At 40.5% G+C, this 25,228-nt stretch overlaps 3 protein-coding genes across 3 annotated transcripts; all 3 read left to right on the top strand.

Annotated features, from left to right (window-relative positions):
- Positions 1-1,739: 1,739 nt before the first annotated feature.
- ap3s2 (adaptor related protein complex 3 subunit sigma 2) lies at positions 1,740-5,407 on the top strand. Its single transcript, XM_028986643.1, has 6 exons — positions 1,740-1,907; positions 2,321-2,412; positions 2,520-2,631; positions 3,830-3,901; positions 4,754-4,861; positions 4,943-5,407. Exons 1-6 carry the CDS (start codon positions 1,839-1,841, stop codon positions 5,066-5,068), a joined length of 579 nt encoding a protein of 192 aa, XP_028842476.1. The 5' UTR covers positions 1,740-1,838; the 3' UTR covers positions 5,069-5,407.
- A 1,248-nt stretch (positions 5,408-6,655) lies between these two features.
- Positions 6,656-12,833, top strand: anpepb.1 (alanyl (membrane) aminopeptidase b, tandem duplicate 1). The gene is made up of 20 exons (XM_028986012.1): positions 6,656-7,260; positions 7,339-7,481; positions 7,564-7,700; positions 7,992-8,118; positions 8,195-8,349; positions 8,441-8,554; positions 8,673-8,816; positions 8,905-8,970; positions 9,047-9,112; positions 9,230-9,393; positions 9,475-9,551; positions 10,553-10,686; positions 10,755-10,810; positions 10,890-11,037; positions 11,110-11,201; positions 11,289-11,399; positions 11,483-11,650; positions 11,735-11,875; positions 11,961-12,042; positions 12,678-12,833. Exons 1-20 carry the CDS (start codon positions 6,656-6,658, stop codon positions 12,831-12,833), a joined length of 2,886 nt encoding a protein of 961 aa, XP_028841845.1.
- Positions 12,834-15,165: 2,332 nt separating this feature from the next.
- Positions 15,166-23,555, top strand: LOC114794117 (aminopeptidase N-like). The gene is made up of 20 exons (XM_028986461.1): positions 15,166-15,692; positions 16,132-16,274; positions 17,280-17,416; positions 17,502-17,628; positions 17,700-17,854; positions 18,088-18,201; positions 18,295-18,438; positions 18,985-19,050; positions 19,312-19,377; positions 20,079-20,251; positions 20,365-20,441; positions 20,537-20,670; positions 20,749-20,804; positions 20,889-21,036; positions 21,122-21,213; positions 21,629-21,721; positions 22,633-22,815; positions 22,983-23,123; positions 23,192-23,273; positions 23,397-23,555. The coding sequence occupies exons 1-20, from the start codon at positions 15,166-15,168 to the stop codon at positions 23,553-23,555; spliced, it is 2,817 nt and encodes a 938-aa protein (XP_028842294.1).
- The last annotated feature ends 1,673 nt before the right edge of the window (positions 23,556-25,228 follow it).

The following is a 25,228-nucleotide window of genomic DNA, read 5'->3' as shown; positions in this document are numbered from 1 at the left end:
TTTTCTCCGCCAGATGGCGCTGCAGAAGCAGCATCGGTTGGGACAGCTGTCACACAAACACGTTTCCCTGAAACATTTGAGGAGTATGTGCATTATAGTGTACTGTAGACTTAGAAAACAGTAATTTCTGCATCACTAACCTTTATTTCATACACACACAATTTTCATCAAAATACTCTACATATGAATACTCTATTCATTTCTGTGTAAAATCATTGTATTCCTCCAATCTTTTGGATTTTGAGTCTAACCATAAACCTGAGCTTAGGGACACAACCGGCTGTAAATGTAAATTATACTGATTTGGGTTTGACCACAGAGGATAAAAAATCTACTTGTATTTGAGGATCCAATTTCTGGAGATTTCAAGGTTGCCTTGGTGGATTCTGTTGTGAGCATTTTCCTAATTAAAGGTCCCCTACTATGATTTTTATTTTTATTTTTTGCTTTTATTTCGGTCTTGTTGGTCCCCTAATACTGTATCTGACGTCTCTTTCCAAAATTCCGCCAAATTACAGAATTACAGCCACTTTGATCCAGTCCAACATTGAGATTTCCCAGGATGTTCCGTTTGGTGTCAGTAGCTTTAAATGATAATGAGGAGGAGAGAGGCGGGACGAGGAGGAGAGTGGCCTATAGAAGTTGAGGGGACATTCACTGAAACACCATTCACCAACCACAATGTTTAGCACAGACAGGAAGTCTCATGTGACAAAACTAAAAAAAACACATTTTTGCTCTTTTTTTACATCCAATTACTGAGCAAATAAAATGCTTTGTTTGGAAGCCATGATGGAGTTCCTATTTTAGGGGAGGGGTGGGAGACTCTCTGGGCGGTGAAAGCATGAGAAACGGGAGGTAACCTTTCCCCTTACGATGACATAAGGGGAGACATTCCAGATCCAACCGTCTGAGCTGCTGCTCTCTGAAGAGTGAACCAGAATTTACACCTATCACCGTTTCTAGCGACTGCAGGACCACAGACAGGCTGGGGGAACTCATATTGATGTTATCATTCATTTCGCAAAAAGTAAATTTTTATCATAGGGGACCTTTAGTTAATCGTAGTCAAATTGCAGTGGTTGCCTAGCGGGTAAGGAAATTGATCCGTAATTGGAAGGTTGCTGGCTTGAATCCACACACGGCTCCCAGGGCGCCTGTCATGGCTGCCCGCTGCTCACCAAGGGTGATGCTTAAATACAGAGGACACGTTTCGTTGTGTCGCCGTGTGCTGTGCTGCAGTGTTTCACATCAGCCAGCATCGGAATAACATGGTGCTCATTCTGTCTGGAATACTTATACAATCTGGTAGCCGAAGTCAACAGTACAACACGGCCAATTTTTTACTTACTGACTATCGAGAACTTAGCTGCTCGTACTCTGGCACCACGCAGAACTGTGTTAAACCCCCATATAACACACATCTCAACATGCAACATTCAACTCGCTCGCTTCCTTTTTCTTCCCTTCTTCCGAAGTGAAGGCTGATCAGCAACACAGTTCCCACTAAAAGTGAATGTAAATATTAACGCTGTAATGCCTTTTTTATGTTTATGTCTGATATGTCTGCATCTGGTTTTAAAAAGTCAATATGGACCTCGAGCTTAAACGTTTGCCCACCCTGCCTTATACAGTATGTTGAAGACACATTCCTGTAATAAGGTTTGCGGTGTAATTTTACATGCCACGTGCAAATATTAAATATTCCAGGGATACATTATCAGCATGTCAAGGGACTTTTATTTTGACACACCGTGGCCGGAAGTGAAAAGCGGTGCTGCTGCTCTGCTGCTGTACTTGTTCGCTCTCAAATCAAAATTCGTTTTCCGCAGCCCGAAATGATCAAGGCAATCCTAATATTCAACAATCATGGGAAGCCACGTCTCATCAGATTCTACCAATATTTCGTAAGGCAGATCTTTTTTTAAACATGGGAAAAATAAAAAGTACAGCTCAGTTAAAAGAAGCTGCTCAGTTAGCTTTTCAGAATTAGCCTGTATGTTTATTATTATTTATTATTATTATTTTCACGACAAAAACCTCTATTTAATACGACGCTTTTACGAGCAGTGGGCGTTAATATGATGCGTTAGTGTCAGCCAAGACTTAACCAACATAAGCTTCTTATACGCTGGCCAAACCAGAAACCTCTATTTTTAGGAAATGCTTGGGTATCTTGGGTATATTTAATAAAACATGGGCTTGAAGGATAATATAGCCCCTTACAGCAAATTCTGTAAATGTAAATATGCTTATAAGTTGCGATTAATAAGGTTACGTTTCTCTTTTACATTCTTCGTTTTTAAAATCTTCCTCTCAGGCTGAAGACATGCAGCAACAAATAATCCGTGAAACGTTTCATCTCGTGTCCAAGAGAGACGACAACGTGTGCAATTTCCTCGAAGGAGGAAGGTAACATCACCAGCAAGCTCCCCCCAGCCCTCGTCCAGAGATGGAGAAGTTAGCAACGCTTATTAATTACTTGTAATTAACGTTATTAATGCTTCACCTCCCTGCAGCTTAATAGGTGGTTCAGACTACAAACTGATCTACAGACATTACGCAACTCTCTACTTTGTGTTTTGCGTGGACTCCTCAGAGAGCGAACTGGGCATTTTAGATCTGATTCAGGTAAGAAATATTTCGCCCCAACAAATCCTGTTATTTCTGGTTTTGTTTTGTCCATGATATGCAAAAACGTGAGGTTCATGTGAATGAGTTGGTGCAAATCGGTTATTTATGACATTGGAATAATTCTTCTATTCTTGCATTGCTTGGTACCAGTGTATAATTGATCAAAATGCATGTGAATTGAAAACTAGCAGGGTGAAAAGAGATGTGTAATGTAAAACAAAATCAATTATCAGGAGATTAAAAAATGTAAAGGTGGTTTGATGAAAGCTGCTATAATGTGATGGAGGTGATGAAAATGCATGTGAATTGAAATACACTGAGATATATTTTAAACATGGACATTGGTCCTCCATGGAAAGATAGTGAGATAATAAAAGTAAAATATCTGTAAAATCTTTTTCTTTGTGCATTTACGGTACTACGCTGGTGTGTCCTTTCTTGCCCTTTATAATGCAAAGACTTAAAGAGTCTCTCTATATGTTATAATTTTAGTAATTGATTATTCTGTTTATACTGACTTTTTATGTGTTCACATCAAGGTGAACTTGGATTTGTCTTCCTTAGATTACTAGAGTTTCCTTAGAATGAACAGACAATTCATGGTCTTATAAAATCAGAACACGTCAATGTAATAGATAAGTTGATAACACCGCCCACCACAGACGCATATTTGCTCCTCCTCCATTTTTATTTCTCATGTCCCCTGAAACTATATCTGACAGCCGTGGGGCAGAATTATAACGACATAAGGGGACAAATTCCACATCAGACCGTCTGATCTGCTGCTTTCTGAACGGTGAAGCAGAATGACCTCTTTACACCTATCGCCATCTCTAGCCACTGCAGGACCAAAGACAGGCCGGGGGAACTCATATTAATGATAAATAATCTCACAAAGTGAAGTTTTCATAATAGGGGACCTTTGATTAATTCATCATCATGCAAGTGTATCCAACCTGTCAAAATCATTTTCAATAAAAAGAAAAAAAAAACAGCAGGTTGCAGATTCTTTAAATAAGAGAAGATGTATGAGAAAGTGTTTTTTTAGGGGGATGTTCTTTGCTAGTTTCATTTTCCCTGTGCGTGTGTCTGTGGTGAGAATAGAATTCTGTTTTGTCAGATCTGTTGTGTTTGACCTTCATTAGACCTGTGATTTGTGTGAGCTTTATCTTTATGGAGCTGCTTATCTCTGCAGGTCTTTGTGGAAACACTTGATAAATGCTTTGAAAATGTTTGTGAGCTGGATCTCATCTTTCACATGGATAAGGTGAGTTCAGGTGACGATGCTGCTTTTCTCATTAATGAATGACTGCAGACCCACTGACTTGGTCCACATTTAGTGCACCAGGGATGCATTTTAAAAAGTACATTATGCCTGGTGAGTCTCACCAGTGTTTTAAGACTGTTTAACTAGGGACTTTACAGGTTTTATAGACATTTTACACTTGTTTTGTAGATTTTCTTTTTAACAACAGAAATTACAATTCCTCTGTGTTCATTTTGTATTTTAGCTTTTTGGATTTTAATCTGGCATAATTTAATTGACTGATTTATTTCATATTTATCTCTTTTTTTTCCCCTAAGTTTTTACAGGATTTAATTCTGACTTAAAGAGCCTATTGAGTCCCAAGAGTTGGGCTTCTGTAAATGTTCTATTAACTTTTGTTAATTTCTATTTTTCCCCTATCCGTTGCCAACTCTGTTAATGACAATCTTCTCTTTTTCTTTTTGTACATGAGCTAATATTTTTAGTGTGAGTTCTAATAGCAAAGTTATTGGAATTAAAACTGATTTTTCTTTGGTCACTAAATGTTTGGCTGAAAGGTTCAGTTGGATTGAAACTCAAACTCTTGGCTACTGTCACCTTACTGTAGTCGATTTAGGAGAGGTTTTATTACTGTTTCATGGGTTTAGTCGGGACATATTTCATAAGACCAGTTGTTTATTAATGTCTATTTACAGGTCTGTTGCTCACTGTATCTGTGAGATTGTTTTAGATGATTGTGTAAGAATTATTATTTCCTAGATAATGTTGAGTCCGTCTGATAAAGCAGTAATCCTGTCCCTGGTCTTTATCTGATTTCACACCTTATTGCTTTATGATTTTTGTGCCTTGCAGGTCCACTACATTCTACAGGAAGTAGTCATGGGGGGGATGGTCCTTGAGACGAACATGAATGAGATTGTCGCCCAGGTGGAACTCCAGAACAGAATGGAGAAGTCCGAGGTAAAATGGCGCCCAAGTGTGTGAGCTGTCGCCAGCATGACCACATTACATTTGTTAGATTTACATGGCTCTTGTCTGCAGGGTGGATTGTCGGCAGCTCCGGCTAGAGCAGTGTCTGCAGTAAAGAACATGAACCTCCCTGAAATCCCTCGCAACATCAACATTGGTGACATTAACATTAAAGTGCCCAGCCTGTCACCATTCTGAAGACTGGACCGGTGACTTTATATTCAACTGATCCAGACTGCTGTGGTCCTTTCATGGTTTTATGTTCCACTCTTGGCAAATCAGTGCCCCAATGTCACTTTGTTTGTTACAGAAGTAGCCTGTCTATTATTTGTATTTCTATGTTTTTTTATTTAAGTTTTTTGTTACAAATGTCTCGTCTTTCCCTCATTCATTGGTTATGCACATTAAATGAATACATTCCAAGACCGCACCACCCCTTTCAATCCTGTAGCATTTGTAAAATCCCTCTGCTGTATTTTGTTGTGATCCTTGCTTCTATGTTACATTTGATGCAGAATAAAAGTTATTTTGCCCGCCTGTTTTCTCTGCTTTACTTTCTTTACGTAAGTGTTTTTAACATTCATTTACTTTGTTTACAAGTTGATGTTTTGTGCAGTGCTATCACACACACACACACACACACACATATATAACACTGCTAAAACCTAACCAATATGCTGAAGTGACAGATTCCATTGTAATAAGCTCATCAATGTCATCTGTCAGTGCTCAAAGTTACCTGGTTTACACAATTATTACTTGAACAAATGAAGATCTCTTTCCCCCTTTTGCATATATAAGAGACTGAGATGGCTTTAAATCAACATTTTCCAGCAACACAGTAGTGATGTGAAGGTTATTGGAGGCTTTGTTTCTTATCTTCTCACCACCTTATGATCTGATCAATTTGATAACACTTATGAACCAGCACACCGGCCAAGGTAAAGTTTTATGAAGTCCAGCTGTAAAATGTTCTTTTATTGCCTCGAATGAGTACCACTTTTGTATGAACGTCAAGACGTCATATAAGACCCAATAAATGCTTGGGACTAGAAGATCAGAATGTACTTTTAGTTGTCCTTTATGATCCAAGAAACTTTGACTCAACTCAAAGTTCAACAAATGTTTCTTAAAAGAAGGAAACTTTACCAAATATCACCTTGTGCAACCAGGATAAATTCTACTTGTGTAAAACATAGTATTGGGTGTAATGTCCTACTTCAAACACTGATGTGTGATTTCCATATTTTCATTAAACAATGCCATTATGTGTCTAGAGAAAGAGAATCCTATTCTTCTCTGAGCAGCAATACAATAAGTTTTTTTCTCATTCATATGTTGGGAGAGTCCTGTTCCTGTAGCAGGTCTCTAGATGTCAACAATTCAAATGAAATTATTGCCATATTCACTTTTACCATCCTTACTATTTGTGGTTTACACTTTTAATCTATTCCTGAATAATTTCTGAGTTACTTTGGGAAGATGAAAACCTTGACTTTCACTATTGATTCACTATTGCTTAAAACTTGCACAATACCGCATTCTTATTGAAATAACATAAAATAACATAAATTTTCATGTTATTTCACGCTTTCCACTGTACTCAGTTTTTTGCAAATATCAATGACCCTTACAAAACCTGGAGCCAGTCCCATTATACCCACAGTGTGTTAATAGATGAACCATTATTTTTGGTGGGAGTGGAATCTCCTGGCATTCCAAATAAAAACACCGCACTGACAGCAATTCCACCTTTCGGCCCTGCAGCAGTTAACGCAATAAGACATGGGGAAAGGACTCTTCATTAGCAAGACTGTTGGGGTGGTGTGCGTTGTGCTGGCGGCTGGCGCAGTCGCCACCATCATCGCCTTGTCTGTTGTGTACAGCCAGGAAAAATCCAAAAACGCCGATGTGGAACCCACCAGTGGAGGTACTTCAACTGCTCAGCCAACTGCTCAGCCAACAGAGCCCCCTTCAAACGAGCCCTGGGACAAGTATCGGCTGCCGGACTCTCTGGAACCTGAGTTCTACACCCTGACTCTGTGGCCAAGGCTGCAGAAGAACACAGACGGTCTGTACGTTTTCACTGGAAAGTCCACAGTGCGCTTCAGATGTAAGAAGGAAACCAACCTCATCCTCATCCACTCCAACAAACTGGAGCTGTCCCTGCTGGACAACCAGCTGGCGAGGCTGAGCGCCGTCAGTGACCCATCCCCGCCCAGGATTCAGAAATCCTGGCTGCAGCAGGAAACCCAGTACCTGGTGCTGCAGCTCACTGACGTGCTAAAAGCAGACCAAATTTATGAGCTCTACACCGAGTTTCAGGGGGAGCTTGCCGATGACCTGGGAGGCTTCTACAGAAGTGTTTACACGGAAGACGGCGTGGAGAAGTAAGTCTTCTTCCCATTCACACACATTGAGAAAGAAGACTGCAGGCAGACAGGATTGTTCCGTTTCTGAACTTTCAGGGTGATCGCCACAACCCAGATGCAGCCGACAGACGCCAGAAAGGCTTTTCCCTGTTTTGACGAACCAGCAATGAAGGCCATCTTCAACATCACTCTCATCCATGATCAAAACACGGTGGCGTTGTCCAACAGCAACGTGCTCGGTCAGAAATTGATTGATATAGATTGTCATTTATCACCGTTGTGTTCGTGACGTTGTTTTTACCCTTTTTTTTTTTTTACCAGATGAATTTAATACCACTGAAGAAGGCATTGATGTGACCAAGACCACTTTCCATCCAACCGAAAGAATGTCCACATACTTACTGGCATTTATTGTCTGTGAATTTGACTTTGAAAACCGAATGGAGGGGGATGTTATGGTAACTTTTCAAGGTTTTCAAAAATGAAATGGAATTGTAGTTGTGTTTTTGGCTAATGTGCCCTCATCTGGCAGCATTTAGGCATTTTAGAGTGTTGATTTTGGAAAGTACAGCATGGTTAGTTTGATAATGGACTTACATTCAAGGCAATCTTGACCAGGGGCCAATCTTTCCAGGCAAGGTTTCATTTAAAACTGTGCAGGATGCCAACATCACTGCTGCCCCCGTTTCTGTTTCTGTTAATGATGTTGTGTGGACATGAACTCCCAGTCATTTTTATTCATCTTCCAGATTCGTATCTTTGCTCGTAAAAAGGCCATTGAAGCAGGGCAGGCAGAGTACGCACTCAATAAAACAGGACCAATTCTGAAATTCTTTGAGGAATACTACAATTCCAGCTACCCTCTGGAAAAGTCTGGTATGTCTGGAACCACGGTTGGTGATATACGGAGAGTGGCGAGAGAAACTCTGAAACTCTGAAACTTTTTCCCCAGACCAGATCGCCTTGCCAGACTTTAATGCTGGAGCCATGGAGAACTGGGGTCTTATTACATACAGAGAAACAGCTCTGCTGTATGACCCTGCTGTATCATCCAATGGAAATAAGGAGAGGATTGCCACAATAATTGCCCATGAGCTTGCCCATATGGTATGGTATAATGCTTTGCCTACAGTAAAGTTTAAATGACAATTTCCAACGTGGAGGACATCTCTTGACTTGTTCTGATATTTTCTTGCAGTGGTTTGGAAACCTCGTCACTCTGAAATGGTGGAACGACTTATGGCTGAACGAGGGTTTTGCATCCTATGTTGAGTACCTTGGAGCAGACTATGCAGAACCAACATGGAATGTTGTATGTATCTCAGATTATTCCCACAGGAACCCAATGGATTGATGTGTCTGCTAATGTACCTTTAGAATTCTCCTCGGAAGAAGGCTTCATTTGTGACCTGATGACTCTTCACCCATAGAAAGACCTGATTGTGCTGGGGGACATGCACAGGGTGTTCGCCATTGACGCATTGGCCTCCTCACATCCCTTATCATCTAAAGAAGAAGACATCCAGAAGCCTGCAGAGATTGCTGAGCTTTTTGATGCTATTTCCTACAGCAAGGTGAGCTCTCGTGGCAATAGCTTACAGTGCCATCTCTCTTCTTAACTTATTTGTCTTTTTTTATCGTGGCTTTCAATCCCATTTTCAGGGAGCATGTGTCCTGAGAATGCTGTCCAACTTCCTCACTGAACCAATTTTTCTGAAAGGACTCCAGGTAGGTTTCTGCTGCTGAAACACATCGTTTAGATGTTTTTTTTAATTGTTTCATGATTTCTTTCTTTCTTTATCAGTCATATCTGAATGCTTTTGCATTTGGAAACACTGTGTACACAGACCTCTGGGACCACCTGCAAGCTGTGAGTTCTTTCCTGGTAGCAAAACAGCACTACTGTATTGTGCTTGTGCTGTATGAGAATTTTGACAGTGATATCTGATACGCCCAAGATGTGCAGTAATGACGGTCTCTTCTACAGGCGGTAGATAGCTCAGGAATGGCTCTGCCCAACAATAAAAAGGTGCATGACATCATGAACCCCTGGATTCTCCAGATGGGCTTCCCAGTGGTCACCATAGACACCAGCAGTGGGACACTGACACAAAAGCACTTCTTGCTGGACCCCGAGTCAACACCATCAGAGTATGTTTCCAGGAGCAGCTTACAGAAATAAAGTCCTTTTACACATTCACACTGGGTAATGGTTGCCCCTTCCCAATACAGCTTTATATGGGATGTTCCCATTCAGTGGATGAAGACAGGAGATGAAAAACCATATACGTGGCTGCACCAGAAAGAAGGTTTGCAAACTTCTCCTCTGGTTTGAGATGTGTTCTTTTTTTGGTTTGTTCTTGGTTCTTGGATATTCATTCTTTATCCTGTGATTAGATACGAATAGACAAGTAGTTGTAAGATCTCCCTTATGTCCTAATTTCACCATAGGGTAATTTTCCTGGTAGCTTTTAAACCAACAATAGGAGCTGTGAAGCGATGTATAACATGTTGAAAAAGGCAAACAATTTTTGTTGTCTGAATTGCCAACACTTCCAAAGTTGCATCACTGCCAAACTGAAAATGCAGATTAATCAAATCAGAAAAAGTTTTATTATGTTATGTTTAAATAAGCAACTCAGTTTATTCATGTCATAAAGATGACACTGCTTTTGACACTGGCAGAGATATAATATTCTAATATAATATAATAAGGCCCTAAGCTTCATTTCTTGTTTTACTGTCCACTGTTCTTTGTTTGTATGAATTACAGCTGAGGGTTGAACAGTAACTTCCAGGCAGTATACTGGAATTCTTTTTCTAGCTATAAATGAAGGCATTATTAATTTCAAAGCTCTATAATATTTGCAGGACATGCAGTTTGTTTACTAGTGTAAGATCTAGTAGTTAGTAAGTAAGAAACTAACTATGAAACTAGCATTGTTTCAACCCAAAATTATCCAAAATAGCAACATATGAATCTGGCTTCCTGAATACGTATCATCAACAAGCCATTTTATTGCTCGTGTTGGTCTGACTTACGGACTTTGAAAAAAAAAGGTAAATGGGGGGAAATTATTTATTTCTTTATTATTTATTATTACAGTGTGTGTTTTTTTTTATCTATCCTGGCAACCCCTCTGAAAATTTCCTGGGCCCGCCACTGGTCCTAGGCCTGGCCAAATGGCCTGGCTTATATATCCAGCAAAAACATTTAATCATCAAGCAATTTCTCCCAAAATCTGAAAATAAATTTTTGTAGGAATAAGATATAACTGTGTGTAACATTGTTCTGTTCCTCATTAATCAGAACTGAATGATCAAATGAGAATTACAGCAGAGGAATGGCTGGTGGCCAATGTCAATGTCACAGGATACTACAGAGTTAATTATGATGATAAGAACTGGGACAATCTCCTAAACCAGCTAAACGTCAACCATGAGGTGGGTCTTTTGTTATTAAAATGTACCATCTTGCTGCTGTTTCCTCATTTCCTACGTTACCTTTCCAGGACATTCCAGTCCTCAACAGAGCCCAGCTCATAGATGATGCATTTAATCTGGCCAGGTGAGCAGATATCCAGAAAATTACCGTTTTTCCAGACATTTTATGTGATTGTGTTTAACCACAATTTCTCAAATTCAAGAGCAAACATTGTGCCTACAACCCGAGCTCTGCAAACAACAAGCTACCTGTCAAAAGAAAGGAATTACATGGCATGGGAGTCAGCTCTGGACAACCTGGATTATTTCTACTTGATGTTTGACCGCAGTGAGATTTATGGACTTCTTCAGGTCTGCATCCTCCAAAACACTGAATGTTTTCTGTAAGAAAGCTGCAGATTCATCATTCTGTGTTTGAAACAGGCATACACCAGAAGACAAGTGACACCACTTTTTAATTACTTCAAGACAATAACCGACACTTGGACGAAGGATCCCGATGGCCATACTGAACAGTGTGTTTCTATGGTTACTTTCAGTATGTTCATGACAGAGTAGAGGACATGTTTAGTTTTACTGTTGCCGGTTGCTCGTTCCAACAGGTACAACGAGGTCAACGCACTGCGGATGGCGTGCAGCTCTGGCCTGACAGAGTGTAATGAGCTTGTGCAAAACTGGTACAAAGAATGGATGACCTCCCCGGACAGCAATCCGTGAGTGCCCAGTCACCAAAGTGGAAGCACGTGAGCAAAACGCTGTAATAAAATGAACTGGTGATTTCGCCTTTCTCCATCAGGATCCGTCCTAACCTGAGGTCAACGGTGTACTGCAGCGCCATCGCAGCAGGCGGTGAAGAGGAGTGGAATTTCGGCTGGCAGAGGCTTAAAGAGGCCGCCATTGCCATCGAGGCTGACAAGCTCCGTGCAGCGCTGGCGTGCACCACAAAGCCATGGCTTCTGAACCGGTGGGTTCCAGACTTCTGATGTTTTTTCAGTTTCATGGCAGTCTAAATATCCCTGTTGTACCTGCTTTTCTCATTTGTCAATAGATACCTTGAGTTCACATTGAACGCCACACAAATTCGCAAGCAGGATGCCACCTCCACCATCGTGTACATTGCCAACAATGTGGTGGGCCAGCCTCTAGCCTGGGACTTTGTCAGAACCAATTGGCAGTATATTTTTCAAGAGTAAGTAGCACAGGTTGTGCTAAAGTGGCCAATCGATTCTTCTGATGTTTTCTCTAGACTCACTGTTGTTTCCAACCATTCTCAGGTATGGAGGTGGATCTTTCTCATTTGCAAATTTAATCAATGGTGTGACCAAGAGGTTTTCAACTCCATTCGATCTCAAACAGGTACTCTTTTTTTTTACTTGGTGTTCGTGGTGCTTTTCAGCCTTTGCCTCCTATATTTATGGCAACTTCTGTAAATAATTTTTGTAAGTCATTAATTTATAAAAGCATGAAATTGCATTAGTCCCAAGCCAACTTGCAATTGAAAAAACAAACATAAATGTTGATGCAGTTCATTACTTCCCACTTAGTAACCTGTTTTTAGGAGTTACATGTAACAGCATTATGTAATTTAATTACAAAATATTTTAATGTAATCTGTTACAGTTACTGTTGGAAAAGCTGTATTTAAATTACAGTTAGTTATTGAAAGATTCATGATTACAATTTTAGTTCAATCTTAATATTGCATACAAAACCTTGCTGATGTGTTTAATAATAGTTGTGTAGTGGGAATCCTGGGAGTGGTTCTCTAGGCGCTCACTGCCTATAAAAATCCCTCTGAAGTTCTGAATAAGATGAGTGGCTGGTCCTGACATCGGACTGGTCTGTTCAGATGTTGGAGCTGGACTGTCCATCAGTAAAAGGATTAAAATAAGCATCTGCCATTATAAAGTATGGACAGGCAATGATCTATTGATTAATTGCTAAATTGACTTGCTAACCTTAACTTTAATCACTCTTGCTTTTTTCCCCAGTTGGAACAATTTAAAGAGGAAAATGCAAACATTGGCTTTGGCTCAGGAACCCTGGCAGTTGAACAGTCCATAGAGCGAACTAAAGCAAATATTGCATGGGTAAATAAAAACAGGGAGGTTGTGAAAAGTTGGCTAGAAAGTGAACTTTCATATTAAAGATGTAAAAAAATGTATGATTTTGAGTAGATTTGATTCACTGGCATGTGTTTTTTTTTTCTCTCTGTAAACGCTTGTCATTTGTTGTATAAATGGCTTTAAGAAATGGTGTGTCCTGCACGAATATCTTAACAATCTATTTTTGTAATGTCACACTTGACATACCACCAAAATGCATGACAACCGATGCTGCACACAGTCCAGTCCAGTCACCCACACCAAATGAGCGGTGGCTGTGGGTGATGAGAACCCTTGCACACTTGAGAATCACAATTTCATTCACTTTCAATACGGAATTCAATACAAGTTCAACAACATGTAAACTTTTCTTATATGCAGTTCTAAGTAACATTGTATTGTGCATCAAGTCACAGTTTCATACGATTGTATCAAACTTATACATTTGACTATTGTGCATCAAAATGATACTATCAAATGATGTATTTTACTATTCATACCAAATAACATGACTGTTTTTATATAATGTTGCAACATTAGTTCCAGTGCAGTGTGTCAGCATTACAGTCAGTTGTGCTTTAATATTAAAATGTTACACACCATCCCACTTGCATTGTTAGTTTTCTAACTAACTATTTAACATAGTAGAAAGTAGCTATCTTGTCAGTGTCCATGCATTTAATCCATGACCATCTCGTGTGCAGTGGGCAGCCATAAAAGGTGCAATGTGTGGGGACGGTAGCTTGATGAAGGGGACCTCAGTGGCACGACTCTGCTTCCTTACTAACCCACTAGGACACCACACATCCTGAACATCCTAATCAGTCACGACATCTTAAATCCACCAACTTGTAGGTTCAGTACAGAAAAAATGAGTCTAGGTAGTGAATGTTTTTACTCTCTTCCTCTGCTGTCTTCCTTTCCCTGGGAAACTCCTCCTTTTCAAAATTAAAACAGGATAAAATTGTATGGCAAATATGACACAACAACAGGCTAAGAATAAAAGAGGGTATTAGATAAATTTATAGATACATTATATTATAGATATAGATTATTTCTGATGTATTTAAAATGGGGAAATAAAAACAGCATTAATTCATTCAATATGACAATATTCATGAAAAATGGAAATCAAAACATAAAATGTGTCCTATTATTTCAAATATTTCACTGTATTTAACAATATATTTGATTTGGGAATATTCAGTGCATCATGTACTACTTCTGTATCAGTCTGTCCCACCAAAACAAGCAGGACTAACGCTGATGTATTTATCTGGCTGATTTATTTATCATAAAGGGACGCTGGAATGTACTTTACATGTAGAAAAGTTCACTGAGTACATAATGTCTATGATACGAGGGAGGGGCGGGTGGTGGGGGGGCTGGTATATGCCAGTGTAATGGCTATGAATATTGTGCAACAGTGTTGTAGGCTTTGAGAAGCCCAGTTGTTGATCTCTTTCAACATGGAAGTGCTTTGTTTCTGGGGTCAGCACTCTCCACTTTAGAGCCCCTGAGGTGTAGAGGTCATGGCGAGACAATAGATCAGGGTGAACTCAAATAGAAAAACCTGTGGAAACAACCCATGTGTGAAAATGAGGTCCCTAAATCCCATATTTTAACTATTTGAACCTGATGAATCCTCGCATTGTCATCTTGGATCATATCTTTGTCATCAAGGGAAATTATTTACTTTCTGATTACTTTGCTCCAACAATAAAGCACTAATGTCTGTGCTGTGTTTTTAGAGTTTTTTTTGTTAATATACTGCCACAGTTGGGTGTGGTCATGTGACTGCATGGCTACATCTGATTGGTAAAAGAGTGTCATGTGATTATTGTTGCTACACAAAGCATATCTAATGTGTGGAATAAATGGTTTAAAAAAGTAACGAGTCAAGTGTTGCCCGATGTAGCAAAGTAATTTTTTTATATATAACTTTTTTACAATGTTACTCAAGTAAATGTAACGGAGTAAAAGTAACACATTTCTATCCACCTCTGCAAAATAACTTCATGACGTTTCATAATTATTCAGTGGGAGGATCGTATTTATTTTGGACAGGCAGTGCTTATGGAATCACGTTCATATCCTGCTATATCCTCCACAATGATGAGATCCACGGGGAGCAGCGGCTGCTCCGACCTCCTGGGTTTCCCACCGCTTGTGTGACGGTAGTGATGGATGGCAGTGTAAAGACCAACGCGATTAAACATTATCAGCACGCAGCCGCTGTCTTATCGGCTGGTGGTAACTAAGCTGTCAGCTCATTTACGGATGGGAGGAGCTTATAAATAAACGCAGTAGTGGTATCGGAACAAGCTTTTCCTTCTGCTGACTGTGGCTTGCTTCTGTACCTGAAAGAGGCGATATGGGGAAGTTTTGCCACTGCAACACACTCTGTGTGGTGTGTTCCGTGCTGGGTGCGTTGGCCGTTGCAACTATTGTTGCCCTTTGGGTCGTCCAGCTGACCTTTTATGTACGCCCAGCAGACCCATGGGATGACCATCGGCTTCCGCCGTCCCTGGTGCCAGACAGCTACCACGTGACCCTTTGGCCACGACTCCATCCAGATGGACATGGCATGTTCATCTTCACTGGGACGTCCCGTGTTCGCTTCAACTGTTCCAGGGACACCAACCTCATCCTTCTCCACTCCGACAAACTGACGCTGACCAGCAAAGACGGCCATCTGGTCAAACTGACAGCAGTCAGCGGATCCACCCCAGTCATTAGGAAGAGCTGGCTTCACCCCACCAACCAGTACCTTGTGGTGCAGCTTAATGGGGTGTTAAGAGCTGGAGAGGCGTACGATCTGTATACGGAGTTTGAAGGGCAGCTCGCTGATGATTTAGAAGGCTTCTACCGGAGTATGTACAATGAAGATGGTGTTGAAAAGTAAGTCTGAATCGAAATGTATGTTCTCTGGCTCCGCTACAGTATTTTCTCTCAAGTTGGTTGCAATGGCAACTTTATTTCCTACAAAAAAAAGAAGATTGTGTGAGTTGCAAGGATGAAAAACGGCCTTATAATCCCTATGTGTTGCTACGTTCTGACCTTTGTACTCCTTTGACCTTTGATTTATTCATGAGTTTCTCTATTGGTTTGACTTTTTATGATAAACACAAAGACTTTGTTTACATCAAAAAAAATTTTTTTTTAAAGAGTATTTAGGGGAAATGATCAGACACATTCATTCTTATCTGATTAATACTGATCAGTACTGTGAATCAGGTGATCAAATTCACAAACGTTGTGTCTCTGAATCTGGCCATGAATGTCTTTTTACTATTAATGACACAGATTGGTAATTATTGTAACTTTTACTGCTTTTCAGAATTTTGGCCACAAGTCAGATGCATCCAACTCATGCCAGGAAAACCTTCCCCTGTTTCGATGAACCGGCAATGAAAGCCGTCTTCCACATCACTCTTGTTCATGAACGTGGCACTGTGGCTCTGTCAAATGGCTTGGAAACTGGTCAGCTTTTGTTTTGAAGCTTATCTGCTTTAAATTATGGACAAAATTTTGACTTGATGCAAAAAAGGTTTTTTTGGTCATGAATGCATTTAAAAAATCCCACCAAAGTGAAATAACGAGTTTTGCCTTTTTTTGGCTGCCACAACTTTGCATAAACTGAGAGACTGAACCAATTATGACACAAATGACTCAAATGACACAAATACTGGTTTTCACAAAGTTTGCTGCTTCAGTGTTTTTAGATCTTTTCAATTTGACAGTGAAGTGATTGTCATTGTGAAACACTGCAGCACAGAACATAGTGGGCAGCCATGACAGACGCCCGGGGAGCAGCGTGTGGGGACGGTGCTTTGCTCAGTGACCTTGGCGGCTTGGGATTAGTTTTATCAAAGGATTTTATTGACAATTACATCAAGTTTATGCAAAGAGTCAATATTTGCAGTGTTGACCCTTTTTAACCAAGACTTCTGCAATTCGCCCTGACATGCTATCAATCAACTTCTGGGCCTAATCCTGACTGATGGTGACCCGTTCCTTCATAATCAGTGCTTGGAGTTTGTCAGAATTTGTGGGTTTATGTTTGACCAATTGAGGATTGAACTCAAGTTCTCAATTGGATTCATTTCCGGGGGGGGTTTCAAAATTTCAATGTTTTGTTCCCTGAACACTCCCCATCCCCCATCATCTCTGTTACGAAAATGGCGTACTGGCTGCTTTCTTGGGTGCCACCAAAAATCTTGCCAAGGGTTCCAAATTTGTTCAGACCGGGCCTGTCTCTAGAAGTTTTTTTTTTACTTTTAAATATTCCCTTCTGGATCCGGTGTTTTTAATTCGTTTTACTACTGCCAAAAACTTTGCACAGTACATTTATTTTTACATTTATAGTACCGTCTGTTTATGATATATGACATGTATATACGGTGGATGATAGTAAATAAAAAAACAGATGTATCCCATGGTAAATCTTTTCCGTTAAGTGTGACAGAGCTTTCTCTTACTGTCCAGAGGTTGTGGACACCGTTATTGATGGCTCTCTTGTAACTCGAACCACCTTTGAGCCCACAAAGAGAATGTCAACCTACTTACTGGCCCTGGTTGTCAGTGACTACTCAAATGTGCGGATGCAGAAGAACCACACTTTGGTACTGGTTGATGCTAAGACAATTCCTGTTTGACTTTAGTAGATCATGGTGTCTCATGTTAAAACTCTCACGCTGCCTCCTACAGGTGAGGATCTGGGCTCGTAAAAAAGCAATTGATGCTGACCAAGGAGAACTTGCTCTCAACCTGACTGGCTCAGTTCTGAACTTCCTCGAGACTTATTACGACATCCCCTACCCCCTGTCCAAGTCAGGTACGAACAATGAATTTATTCAGGGTGCACTGCAGTAGATGAGGTGCATGTTTCCATTTTTCAACTCTTAGACCACATCGCTTTGCCTGACTTCTACTTTGGGGCGATGGAGAACTGGGGACTTGTGACCTACAAGGAGGCGAACTTGCTTTATGATGTAACCATATCATCCAACGGCGACAGAGAGACGACTGCCAGCATAATTGCTCATGAGATGGCTCACATGGTACTGTACCTCATATCATATCTCTTCAAGAAGGACAATATTTATAGTCAAATTTACTATTAATGATGAACATTAGTTTAGTTTTCTAACTATACTTATGCCAACAAATATTTAAGATTTTAGGATAGCTTTAATGATGATTAGTAAACAACCAACCTGTAATACAATTTTAACTTATTTATTTTAACCTAAGATACTCATACACAGTTTCCTGCCTTTATATGATATTGAAGTGGTTTGGAAACCTTGTGACTCTGAAATGGTGGAATGAAGTGTGGCTAAACGAGGGTTTTGCCACCTATGTGTCATACCTTGGTGCTGATTACGCCGAACCCACGTGGGACATTGTGAGTATCTCATGAACTGAACGCACATGTGAATAACAGACTAACATTCTGGACTGTAATCCAAAGTCACCCATGCAAAATCCTGTCCAACAGAAAGACCTGTTTGTCCTAAATGAAGTGCACAGGGTGTTCACCATCGATGCACTGGCCACCTCACACCCCTTATCTTCTGAAGAAGAGTCTATTCAGACACCTGCACAGATTGCTGAGCTCTTTGATGCAATTTCCTACAGCAAGGTGGGCTGGAATCTAAAAAAGTATTGCTCCCAGCATCACTGGATAGATTCAAAGCCAAAGAATCAAAGCGTAATTATGTCATTGTAGAAGAGGAAACTAGAATATCTAAATACGTCTTTACCTTCTTAATAGTAAACTGTGCCATTATAATACACTTGCAGTAGTGCTATACTATATATAGGGCACTGGTGTTGCTCTACTGAAATCAGTCTCATGCCTAAAACCTGTCACAGTGTGCACAACAAATCAAAGAAGTGATGGACCCAGATAAGCAGAAGGCAGGTGAATATAAGAACAACATGAACATAATATCTATGAATGGGGCAGAAATTAAACATGTGGAGAAACACCCATTACAAACACACCAAAGCCCAAAGTCCTGTATTTGTAGTGCGCTCTTGTGAGTGCGCTCTATCAAGACAAGGTCACTGTGATACTTTTTTATGTTGCTGAGTGTGCAGAATTTTAGGTAATGTTATAATACTATGCATTAATATGAATGACATGCATTGCATTTGTAAAAATGTGAATAATCTTCTCATACAGGGTGCATCTGTACTGAGGATGCTTTCAAACTTTCTGACTGAGCCAGTGTTTGTCCAGGGCTTGACTGTACGTATTTAATTGGACTCAACAGCATGGTCATCTTATACTTGTCAGTCAGTCGCTAGCAACATCCAGTTTCCTGTCTTTCCGGAGTTTATTTTTTGTTGGAAATCATTTACATAAAATCGGGAAAAAGCTAATTAGTTTAGTTACAACCAAGTATCTCCATCTGGAGTCAAGCTACATTACATGGGAGTCTACTTTACCTATACCTGATGTTTGGAAATCCTTGCTTTGTCATAGTTTTTCCTTTTTTTCTGAATACAGACATATCTCACCAGCTTTGCTTATGGAAACACTGAGAGTTCAGATCTTTGGGAGCACCTACAGCAGGTAAGTTTGAGAATTTCATACAATCAGCAAGTTCATGGATAAATGGTCACCAAATGTAGTTGTACTAGCAAAAATGAATTTCATTATTAAAAAATGACTCTGTGAGATAATTTAACATCAATTTGAGTTCCTTTAGCCTGTCAATGGTCTTGCAGTGGCTAGAAATGGCAATAGGTGTTAAGAGTGCTTTGGCCATTCTGCTTTGCCGTTCAGAGAGAGGCAGCTCAGACGGTCGTATCTGGAATTTGTTCCCTTATGACATCATAAAGGTTACCTCCCATTTCTTATGTTTTGTCCGCCCAGAGAGTTTCCCACCCCTAAAACATTATTTCCACCGACCATAATGGCTTGAAATTGGTCATTGAATGTAAAAATGAGCACAAATGTATTTTTTTCTGTTCTGTCATGTGAGACTCTGAAGATTGACCACTCACTTCTATAGGCCGCTTTCCTCCTCATCCCACCTCTCTCCTCCTCATTTGCATTTAAAGCTAAAGACACTAAAACGACTCATCCTGGGTAAATTTAAACGTGGGACTGGATCAAAGTTGCTGTAATTCTGCACCTAGGCTGAATTTACAGTATTAGGGGACCACTAAGAAAAATCCATAAAAGGAGACCTTTAAATAAACAGGAACAAATTAAAATACTACCATTATTGAAAACTTGTTTATCATGATCTGGTGTTCTTTGGGTTTCAGGCTGCAGATAACAATGGAATATCCCTGCCTGGTAAAGTGAATGAAATCATGAACCACTGGACCCTACAGATGGGCTTCCCAGTAGTCACAATAGACACCAGGATGGGACAGCTGTCCCAGACGCACTTTCTGCTGGACCCTGAGTCTAAGCCAAAGAGCAGGTCTGAGTTCAAGTAGGTTTCGGGAATGAAAGACCTGAGCTGCACATTTATATGCTATCCTTAGTTTCAGAACAGGTTTGTCTATGATAGGCGTTATTGACAGGAGCATATCTGCTGTCCCTCAGCTATGAGTGGATTGTGCCCATCCAGTGGAGGAAGTCTTCACAGGAAATTTCCTTAACCTGGCTATCTGGCAGACATGGTATGCTCTCAACTTGTGCTCATATTTTCACAAGTGTGCTCAGAAAATGAAACATTTGAACAAATGAAACAAAGTTCTATTTAAATTCCTCCTAGCTTTAAACAACAACATGAAAACATCTGGAGACGAATGGCTGCTCGCGAACATCAATATAACAGGATACTTCAGAGTGAACTATGATTCAGAAAACTGGGACCGTCTCCTGAACCAGCTCAACACTGATCACAAGGTAATAGAGAAATTTCATTAATCAGTAAACACTGTTCGTGCAACTTGCCAACTTCATGATCAGAGCTTTTATGTGCAGGTCCTTCCTGTGATTAACCGAGCACAGCTTATTGATGATGCTTTCAATCTGGCCAGGTAAGGCCTTGGTTTGTGCCTCTGATGGATTGTGCGTGGACTAGGAATGTTAATCACTGATCTGTTTTCATTTTTCATATTTAGGGCAAACATAATTCCCATTAGTTTAGCCCTGAATACAACCAGGTACCTCCACCAGGAGACAGGCTACATTCCATGGAAGTCCGCACTTAACAATTTTGATTACTTATACCTGATGTTTGGGAAAAGTGATATCTATATACTCTTGCAGGTCAGCTGTGGTGCCGCTTAAACAGAATTATGCCAACGTCTTAAACAACCAGCACTTTTCAATGAACATTTCATGTTGCTTTCAGAGATACCTGAAGAAACAAGTGGAGCCCCTGTTTTTGCACTTTAAGAACATCACACTGGACTGGGTGAATGTGCCGGAGGAACACAGTGACCAGTAAAATCTTCCCATTTTATGTGCTGAGTCTTCTTATTTTCATAAAAAACTTACCTTGTCTGCCAATGTGGACAACTGTTATAGTGAACATGTGCACATAATCATTAGACCAGCATATCTTCTTCCATAGTTTCTGACACCTCTATATGATGAGCAGCATTTTTGCATTCATTAGTTCAGATCTTAATGTGCACTTCCCAAATACATTAGCAACACTTGGGCGACCTCAACCATGCCACTGGTTCAGTGGTTCACCCACTCGTATAGCCATCACAATTTAGTCCTTGTCAAAGTCACCTAGATGCTTGAACTTCTTCTTCCTGCTACCTTTTATCCAACTAATCAATGTTTTTCACTTCACTTGTCAGTTATATTAATGTTTGGACTGATATCGGTTTAAATTAATATCCTGTAGGTATAACCAGGTCAATGCTCTATGGGTTGCATGCAGCACTGGGGTAGATGGCTGCCAGAATCTCACCAGAATGTGGTTCAGACAGTGGATGGAACAGCCAGAAATAAGTTGGTGAGTCACACCCACCCACTAAGGTGCCACTGAGCAAAGCACCGTCCCCACACACTGCTCCCCGGGCGCTTGTCATGGCTGCCCACTGCTCACTCAGGGTGATGGGTTAAATGCAGAGGACAAATTTCACTGTGTGCACTGTGTGCTGTGCTGCTGTGTATCACGTGTGACAATCACTTTCACTTTCAATATACTGCTATTAATATTTTTGTAACAATTTTTTGATAAATGTCAACATCAACATCAATGTCATTAATTGCTCTGCCATTTGTCTATTAAGCACAAAACATTGAAGGCGATGCATTCCCCTTCGTGCAATGACATAACAGGATTTGAAAAAAGTTCTGGTTTGAAATTTATTGCAACTTTAGTTAGAGGTTTAGTGCTAATACAAACCAACTTATCTGTAGTACTATCTGTAACTATATTAAAACTATATTAAAAATTCAGAAAGAATGACACATACCAGTCACAACTGCCTATATATAAAATTATACTAAAATACAAATATTAGCCATGTTTTTCAGGAGCATGCGGTGTGCTTCTTAGATCTAACTTGTTATTTCTTTATCTGCTCATAAGTGAAATGGAGTTTCCATAACAATGATACAGACACAGCGATAATGGAGCCTTTATTTCAACCTGAGCTTGTTATGAGCAGAATAGTCATCTTAAAAAAAGTAATAATTTAAATGCCTGAATGGCTCTTTTTTGCAAACGCAGATGTAATGATGTAACATGACTCCACTCCAAAGATCAAACAAGTTTGCTCAGACTTTGGTAGAGATAATCCTGCCCTTCCATTCTGGTACTGGTTTTGGACTCTCTCCCGTCCATATAAACCAACACTCTGGCACACTTGCCAGCTCTCTAACTCTTGAAACGTTTTTTTGGCCGGGCGTGTTTAGGATTCACCCTAATTTGAGGGCTACAGTCTACTGCAGTGCCATTGCTGAAGGGGGCACCGAGGAGTGGGACTTTGCCTGGAAGATGATGAAGAATTCTTCCGTTGCCTCGGAGTCGGATAAACTGCGAGCTGCCCTGTCCTGCTCACGGGACACCTGGCTTTTAAACAGGTTAGATGAGTCCACTATTTCAAGCATGCTTTCCACAGTCCTTCAGTTGAAATGACCCATATCATTTTTTATCTTCGCTAGGTGTGTGTAAAGGTAACTCGCCCAGAGGCAAATTGAGTAGACTTTACGAATGGTAAAGGAGAGTTTTTCATTCTGATTAAATTTAGATACCTGAATTTCACTCTGGATCAAGACAAAATTCGCAAACAGGACGCCACCTCTACTATCGTATCCATTGCCCGTAGTGTGCATGGCCAGATGCTGGCCTGGGATTTTGTACGAAGAAACTGGGAGTACATGTTCACACAGTAAGTTTTGCCCCTGACAAGCATCCATCAAAACAGGAACATTTTATTAATGGTAGAACGTCTCCTAGGTATGGAGTTGGATCGTTCTCCTTCGCAAGTCTCATAAGTGGTGTCACTGCAAGTTTCTCAACAGAGGAAGAACTCAGTCAGGTAGGTATGAGCTGTCATTGACACCTCACGGCGTCATTCAACCAGGCAGTTAAAGGTAAATGCTACTACAGAACATAAATAAATAATTTAAATTAATAATTAAATTCATTTTTGCATGCAAAGCTTCTTCAGTTTAAGATGGATAATGCAGCAGCTGGATTTGGGTCGGCCACCACAGCTCTAGAGCAAGCCCTGGAGCGGACGCGGGCCAATATCAGATGGGTTTCAGGCAAGGAGCAGGAGATCAGATCTTGGTTCCTCCATGAGACCAGCTCAAAGTGAAGCCCTGCGGTGCAATCCCTTTACCAGAATGGACACTTCATGAAAAAAAAAAAAAAGATCATTCAATTTACCAGGATGTAGAAACGCTGGGCGGGGAGCTCAGGGTGTGGCCGGAGTGACAACTCTAACAACGGGGTCACCTAATGACCAGATCAGTGTAATCAGTGGGTGAGCATGCAGTGTGTAGGGTTCAAGGTTCCAGTCTCAAATCCTCAGCTGCTGGCTGATATGTCCGATTAGCTCTGTACGTTCATTTATACTCAATTCCTGTTTTATGATAAGCTGCTTAAGCTTTTAGTTTGCTAGACCTTTTATAATCAATCTTTAGGAGACTAGTGAGGTGACGTATCCTTCCGCCCAGCCATTCATTACTGATTATTGCTGACATTTTGACGCCAATTCACAAATAAAACCGAGACAATTTCTGACTCTTTTTCTCACGAGTTTTAACTCGTCTGAAGAGGTGATTATTCGGGTCACCAAGTGAAAAGAATAGTAGTGGTGTGAGGGTGGTGTGATCTGTCCCCAGGGTTCTCAGGATAGAGGGACAGAACAACAGGTCTTGGGGACAAAAACCCAGTTCAGTTGGCAGTTGAGTATGCTTCTATGTGGCTTGGCACCAAAACACAGGTGCTGAGAGGGGACAGGCCAGCTCTCTCTGTTGGGGACCGAGTCTTCTCGCTGCTGGCATGTCGTGACAAGATATAAATAATAGAATTATAATAGAACTAAATGCACACGGCGTTAATCAATGCTCAAATGTGGCGTTTGAGAAGTGGAGATGTGAACTCGCCATTTAAACGTTTATTTTTCGCGAATATACTTGCTGTGAGCTACGTATGCATATCCATACACAGTTACGTTGTTAACGTTTGTGCTGATATATTTGCGTCCATCCTGCGTGTCGTAATCTGTAATGTGTACTCCGTACAACCAGGGGTCAGTGTCGAGGCCGCAAACAAAATAAATTAATGAATAACGGCCTTTGTTGAGTGGTGTTGAGTGGTCATCTGTTGAGTGGTGATCTCGCAACACTGCCCGGTAATACGCAGGTATTGCATCCATAAAGAACGCAGGATATGAACCGCGGCTGTATGTATGCACATACGTACATAGTTAACGGCAAGTATATTTTTGACTAATTTGTGACTGGTTGGTCAGACGGTTGGCACGGAAACCGATTTATTTGGCTGCCAGCACATGACATCGCCCAATTCAAAGTGGGGAGTGAAATTATTTCTCGTAAAAGTGCAGGATAATAGCGTTGTGTGTTTTTTCCTTTGTCATAATCTGCCTTCCTCTGATCTCACTGGACTCTTTGAGTATTTAAATCCAGCAAACATGTCCTGTGCTCATTAAGTTCTTTTCCAAACTCGACTATGATACGGTCATGTTTAATGGCCTGCATATAATGATGAGTGATCTGAAGCTAAAGGCGACTCGCAGTGATTTACAAATCACCAGCGGCCAGTTGTACAGTTTATAAAACAAAGCGCACAGTGTTCTTATTAAACATGAATCAATAACTAGTAATGTATTAATAACTTGTGGAATGGCTGTGGTAATTCTTGGACTTTTGTCTTTCCTGTTCTAGAATACACAGATTATGACGCCCTCATTCAAGATTTAAGATTCAAGATTAAAGATTGGTTTATTGTCAGTACAAGAGTATA

This window comes from Denticeps clupeoides, chromosome 7 (genome assembly GCF_900700375.1).
Source record: "Denticeps clupeoides chromosome 7, fDenClu1.1, whole genome shotgun sequence".
Taxonomy (NCBI): domain Eukaryota; kingdom Metazoa; phylum Chordata; class Actinopteri; order Clupeiformes; family Denticipitidae; genus Denticeps; species Denticeps clupeoides.
Note: the sequence above shows the minus strand (reverse complement) of the source record. Positions and strands in the feature narration are given on the sequence as shown.

Excerpts from the sequence above, each read along its gene's own strand:
- ap3s2 (XM_028986643.1), top strand. The coding sequence starts at position 1,839 with ATGATCAAGGCAATCCTAATATTCAACAATCATGGGAAGCCACGTCTC. Across the intron at positions 1,908-2,320 it reads TCAGATTCTACCAATATTTC|GCTGAAGACATGCAGCAACA; the intron begins GTAAGGCAGATC and ends TCTTCCTCTCAG. Across the intron at positions 4,862-4,942 it reads ACAGAATGGAGAAGTCCGAG|GGTGGATTGTCGGCAGCTCC; the intron begins GTAAAATGGCGC and ends TCTTGTCTGCAG.
- anpepb.1 (XM_028986012.1), top strand. The coding sequence starts at position 6,656 with ATGGGGAAAGGACTCTTCATTAGCAAGACTGTTGGGGTGGTGTGCGTT. Across the intron at positions 11,038-11,109 it reads AGATTTATGGACTTCTTCAG|GCATACACCAGAAGACAAGT; the intron begins GTCTGCATCCTC and ends TGTTTGAAACAG. Across the intron at positions 11,202-11,288 it reads CCCGATGGCCATACTGAACA|GTACAACGAGGTCAACGCAC; the intron begins GTGTGTTTCTAT and ends TCGTTCCAACAG.
- LOC114794117 (XM_028986461.1), top strand. The coding sequence starts at position 15,166 with ATGGGGAAGTTTTGCCACTGCAACACACTCTGTGTGGTGTGTTCCGTG. Across the intron at positions 20,671-20,748 it reads AGCTCAACACTGATCACAAG|GTCCTTCCTGTGATTAACCG; the intron begins GTAATAGAGAAA and ends TTTTATGTGCAG. Across the intron at positions 21,722-22,632 it reads TGGTTCAGACAGTGGATGGA|GCCGGGCGTGTTTAGGATTC; the intron begins ACAGCCAGAAAT and ends AACGTTTTTTTG.